Source organism: Cebus imitator, unplaced genomic scaffold (assembly GCF_001604975.1).
Source record: "Cebus imitator isolate Cc_AM_T3 unplaced genomic scaffold, Cebus_imitator-1.0 Scaffold31, whole genome shotgun sequence".
Lineage (NCBI taxonomy): Eukaryota > Metazoa > Chordata > Mammalia > Primates > Cebidae > Cebus > Cebus imitator.
The window spans coordinates 6806671-6812846 of NW_016107346.1; the positions used below are offsets into that span (position 1 = coordinate 6806671).

Sequence of the window (6176 nt, forward strand, 5' to 3'; positions counted from 1 at the left end):
AAAGAGACAAGGTCTTAAGCTCTGTCACCCAGGCTGGAGTACAGTGGTGTGATCATAGCTCACTGCAGCCTTGAACTCCTGAGCTCAAGAAATCCTCTCTTAGCCTCCTGAAGAGCTAGGACTACAGGCACATGCCACCACACCCAGCTAATTTTTAAATTTTTTGTAGAGAGGGGGTCTTGCTATGTTGTGCTTGTTGGTCTCAAACTCCTGGCCTCTCAAAGCACTGGAATTACAGGTGTAAGCCCCTGTGTCCAGCCAGTTGTATAAGGCATTTCAAAACTTTTATGAAATAAAGTTGCTGATAAATACAAATAATGTCATACATGATGATGGCTAGCCAGTCCACAAAAGCCCTTCTTTTATAAAATTATTTTCCAGTTCTAATCTGAGATCATCCGAATAAATCCTCCCCTCTACCAAAACTGACATTGTGGTATCAAGGAGCGCTCCTCTTTGTTCACCTGCTGAGGGAGTAGAAGAGGAAGGATGTTCAAGCAGCCCAGGGCAGAGTATTCTGCAGGGCCATCAGAGAGGTGTAGAGCAGAGACAGAAAATAAATCTGTGGGGTACCTGCAGCTTCCTGCTAGCATGAAACCTCAGCAAAGCTATGACTTCTACATGCTCCCTGGTCACATCCCAGTTCCCTGGGTCCTAACAACTGGCCACTGTTGCCCTCTCTACTGGGAAAACCAACTCTTTTAGCAGATTAGAGTATTTCTCTCTATCATAATACAAAGAAAAGTCATCTCAGAACTCCTCTCCTTGATTTCTACCCCTAAAGCAAGCACTCAGCTCTTTGGGAATTTCTAAGGGTGTTTCTTTTACTCTTAAAAACCAAGAATACAAAGTATCCCCTCCTATACTTCCCCACAACCTTCACTTCCTCCCTGAGATCATATGCAAAAAAAAAAAAAAAAAAGAGTCCCATACAGATGCTAAAGACAAAGTCCTCACACAAAGTACTATGTCTAATTCATCTTGAGGATTTCCTCCCAAAGAAAAGCAGGCTAAGGATGTGCTATTTCACTTAGTAGTAGAGACCTGGGAATGTGGAAGGAGAGCAAAATGGCAGTGCATTTACAACTTACCAAATCTGTTAGCCCAGCTAAAGCAAAAACTCCTAGTGCAATATTAAAATCTTCTTCAATAATCAAATAGCCCAGAACTGGAGCCAAGCCAATTCTCGTCATTGACAACATATTTGGGATTGTCCATGGGTTTTCATACTGAAACACAAAGACAGCAAAATTTAAATGAAATACAATGAATTCATACTTTGAATAACTATATACATTAGAAAAATATACTTCATCAGTCATCAGCCTGAGTCAGAAGCTACATAAACTTTAATACATTAAATTGAATTTTTAAATCTATTGTGTTCTTTTTACAGATATCTTCCCAAAATCTTTCAAGAATCAGAAGATGGCTCGGTGTGGTGGCTCACGCCTATAATCCCAGCACTTCAGGAGGCCGAAGCGGCCGGATCCTTTGAGCCCAGGAATTAGAGACCAGCTTGGGAAACATGGAGAGATCCCCATCTCAATTTTTTTAATTAAAAAAAGAAAAAAAAAAAAAATCGCTTGAACCCGGAGGCGCAGGTTGGTGAGTGGAGATCACGCCACTGCACTCCAGCCTGGGCAACAAGAACGATACTCCAAAAAAAAAAAAAAAAAAAAGAATACAGAAAATGAAGATGCATCACATACCCAAACACAGACTAAGAGATCTTATATATTATAGGTTTTCTTAAGAGGGAAAACAGAAAACATGTAATATCTGCCATATAAGCTAAGCCTTTAGCGTATAATTTCATTGTAAGAACTCAGAACTTTCAACACTCTGCTTTTAAAGAGGTGAAACTTCAGGAAGATCTTGTAGGCGGACAAATAGTGTCTACTTACAAGTAAAAGTGTCACAGAAGCCAAATTATTAACACCAGGCATTCAACTTCAAATATTTACTGCAAAGAATGTCCCTCACTCCCCTATACATAGCTAAAGAATGCTAAATGCTACACAGTGTATGGAGGTATGAATGAAGGGAACAAAAACATTTAATTCTATAATCTCATCATTAAGTCAGGGAATTACTGGATGCAAATGGAGATAGGAATAGGGACTGTGATATTTGGATGGAGAAATTTTGTAAATTTGTTCAAAACAGTCATGGAAATGTAAACAACCTCAACTAAAAACCAAGGGCTTTCACAGTTCCCATACAGGGGCTTTTCGATTCCTTGAAACTTCATTTGGGGCCAAGCTGTTTGAAGTTGGCACTAACAAAAGAGCCCTTTGGTAGCTGTATGAAGGGCATCCCTTCCTTGCCAAACAGAATCTGACTCGTGAGAGGGTATTTCAACTTTGAAAAGCCTCAGCCCAGCAGAGTTAAGACACCCCGCACAACAGGGTACAGAAATAACACCAACAAAATGCCCCTCCCTGAAGCATAGATTTTTTTTCTTCACTGAGTCAAGACTGCTAAGTCCACCCCATGGGACTTTCTCTTCACTAGAACCCCATTTAACCTCTTTCTTAATCAGTACTAGCCAACTCGCCTGAATGTTAACTTTGATTGTAAAAAAGGTGGCAAAGTCCATTTCTAAAGACATCTTTTAAAATTCCAAGAACTATCATGTTAAACAAACAAACAAAAAAGGTATTCTCTAAAGATATTATGTCTGTGTTTATAAAAGGAACCCAGTAAGAAAGCACCTCAGCTTGAAGGGATAATTAAATAGCTGTTGCTGGGGTTAAGTGGCAGAATACTGTCATTGAAAGCTATAGGAAAACTTCAAATTATCCGAAGAGCAATCACAAACTAGAAGCAATACAAACCTCTACTAGGAGGTATTTTACTGAAAGTAATCCATATTATATAATGAAATAAAAACATTCTTGGAATACATCCCAAATTCAAGTTCAAAAATCAGAGTGTTTTAGAGTCCAGAGAAAAAAGATAAGTCTGTTGACCATACTATAGTACAGAATAAGTCAAACACTGATCAAAGTTTAGAGCAACAAGCAGGGAAGAGTGGGGAGGAGAGAAGGTTGCACATGGTTGCGAAAAAGCAGTAACAAAGCAAAAGTTCAGAAAAAAGAGCACCCAATTAGCTTCAGAAATACGTTTCAAAGTTAACATTAAGAGAGCTAATCTCAGATTACTCAACCAGATAACCTGTGGCATACTCGACCAACTACTGCCGTTCTGGGAAGGACCTCAGCCAGGATATGGCAACTTCAAAGTATCCAGCATTCAAACCCCAACATGCTTTAGCTATTAGTGGAGTTGAGACCCCTGCCAGGATCTGGCCACCTCAACCCATGCTGTACAACTGATGAAAGCAGTACAGGGGCCACTGAAGACATAACAATTGAAGATGTAATAATTGCATGAGTCTTGCTAACATGACATCAAAAGCTCTCCCACACTCATGCTTGGGTGTCTTCTATCTGGGCAACATATCAACAAGTAAGTGGACAAATATTTCCCTCTGTCACCTCAAGAATAGTTTAAATCTTTTTCTATAAGTTAAAAGATCTTTTAATTACGACCTAAATTATTTATTAGCTTTCACCCTACAATGTGTAAAGTTACCAAAGGTCAAATGATGGTGAACGAAATTTGCACCAGCAAACCGAAGGGCAGGTATACCTTTCTAAAGATTCCCAAAGACTTGACCTAAATACTGGGGATTCGCTTCAGAAGAATTAAAAATAAGCTTTTAGTAAAACAAGCCAGGTCTGCCTTTACCAATGCAGTATGTAGTGGAGGCCCTTTCACCAACGGGTGCAGATAGAAGGGGGATGAGAGAGGGTTTCTAACGTGACCACCGAGACCGTAGGTGGTCCCCGCTTGTGACTCTGAAATTCATCCCGACAGAATGACCTGCCAGTAACTTCTTTCAGCAGACGGTCTGAAAGTTAGGCAACGGAAGCATTCGAGCTGCACCACCCAGAGCACGTTATTCTAGTCCAGGGCCGGCGACCCCAGCCCAGGGCCGGCCCGCCGCCGCCTCGTCGGTACGTACCAGGCTAGGGGCGCTCGCCGGGCCCCACTGGCAGCCCGGGGCTTCGGCGGCGGCGCCCGCTCCGACCGCTGGCCTGGGGGTCGCCTTCCCCGCGCCCGAGCAGTGATTCCGCTGGCCGACCCCGGGCAGCCGCAAGCCAAGCGCGGCCGGACGCAGCCACCAGCGTTCGGCCAGGCAGCCCAAGCAGCAGGGCACGGGTGGCAGCAGGGCCCCGCAGGCGCGCCCCTTGCCTGGCCGCGTCCCCTTAGCCCAAGCGGCGCTGCACAGGGCCCCCCACGAACCGCGCGCCACGCGCGAAGCTAGCATGGCACTGCGGCCGCGCCGCGGGGACTCGGCCGGTGAGATCTCAGCAGCCTGGGACACTGGAGAGCTGCTTCAACACGGAGACCCACACACTATCCGCGCTACCTCTGCCTCTATACTACTTTTTACACCCTCAACAGGCTCCATTTATACAGGTGGCAGGGAGCCGCCAAGGGCGGAAGCCTTTGCGACGCTTTTACGACACCGTCGCCGTCGGGCTGCCCGGCGCTCCCGGCGCAGCTGAGGCGCGCGTCGGGCCTCATGGGTTTTAGGAAGTAGTCGGTTCGCGGCGCCCTCCTTCCTTGGTCCATAGCCGGGAGCCAAGGCCGGTGGGGAGGGAAGGAGAGAAACGAACGAGGTGATATGACCGCGCTGCCGACGTAGCCCCGAAGGGACAGGAGCCACCCCAGGCCCTGGCCTGAAACCCTCCGAGGCAGGTGGCCGGCGAAAGGGCCCCCTCCAAGGTATATGTGGAGCCCTAGGGTTCTTGTGGGTGGTATACAGCATCTGGTACGGAAGAAATGACTAATAAATATTGGCCCTCTAATCCTCTCCTTTTTGAGCATTGAATGAAGATGCATATGCCAAAAATATAAGCGTTAGAAAATGTTAATAATGGCTAATTGTTGCTGAAAACAGTGCTTACTTTATAGCCAGGCTATAGTGCATCATCCCAACAACTGCAAGATAAGGGTTCTATTATTACCTTTATTTTCACAGATGAGGAAGCTTAGGTGTAGAGAGGTTAAGAAACTTTCTTATTATATAATATCCGAGATAGTTATGAATCAGTTCATTAATTAATATATTCAGATTCGTATATTAAACATTATTGATATATCAATATTATTTTGCAATGTTACAGAATATTTTCTTGTTGAGTTCAATGATGAACTGAATTTGAATGGTTCTTGCCGCCTCTCTATCCCTTCACCATCTCCATTTATGATGGTTGACCCATCTTAAGGTTGAGTTTAAAGTTTTTTTTTGTTTGTTTTTGGAGATGGAGAAACACCCTTAGACATTCCCAAAGAGCTGAGTGCTTGCTTTAGGGGTAGAAATCAAGGAGAGGAGTTCTGAGATGACTTTTCTTTGTATTGTGATAGAGAGAAATACTCTAATCTGCTAAAAGAGTTGGTTTTCCCAGTAGAGAGCGCAACAGTGGCCAGTTGTTAGGACCCAGGGAACTGGGATGTGACCAGGGAGCATGTAGAAGTCATAGCTTTGCTGAGGTTTCATGCTAGCAGGAAGCTGCAGGTACCCCACAGATTTATTTTCTGTCTCTGCTCTACACCTCTCTGATGGCCCTGCAGAATACTCTGCCCTGGGCTGCTTGAACATCCTTCCTCTTCTACTCCCTCAGCAGGTGAACAAAGAGGAGCGCTCCTTGATACCACAATGTCAGTTTTGGTAGAGGGGAGGATTTATTCGGATGATCTCAGATTAGAACTGGAAAATAATTTTATAAAAGAAGGGCTTTTGTGGACTGGCTAGCCATCATCATGTATGACATTACTTGTATTTATCAGCAACTTTATTTCATAAAAGTTTTGAAATGCCTTATACAACTGGCTGGACACAGGGGCTTACACCTGTAATTCCAGTGCTTTGAGAGGCCAGGAGTTTGAGACCAACAAGCACAACATAGCAAGACCCCCTCTCTACAAAAAATTTAAAAATTAGCTGGGTGTGGTGGCATGTGCCTGTAGTCCTAGCTCCTCAGGAGGCTAAGAGAGGATTTCTTGAGCTCAGGAGTTCAAGGCTGCAGTGAGCTATGATCACACCACTGTACTCCAGCCTGGGTGACAGAGCTTAAGACCTTGTCTCTTTAAAGAAAAAA

General features: G+C 44.3%; 1 protein-coding gene across 1 annotated transcript in view; it reads right to left on the reverse strand.

Moving 5' to 3' along the window:
* The window catches only part of CRLS1 (cardiolipin synthase 1), a 31065-nt gene extending 26716 nt beyond the window's left edge, over nucleotides 1-4349 (reverse strand). Inside the window, exons 1-2 of the mRNA XM_017523987.2 lie at nucleotides 4034-4349; nucleotides 1092-1229 (exon numbers count right to left, since the gene is read on the reverse strand). Coding sequence (XP_017379476.1) covers nucleotides 1092-1229; nucleotides 4034-4339 — 444 coding nt within the window. The 5' untranslated portion in view covers nucleotides 4340-4349. The remainder of the gene's footprint in view (nucleotides 1-1091; nucleotides 1230-4033) is intronic.
* Nucleotides 4350-6176: the final 1827 nt, after the last annotated feature.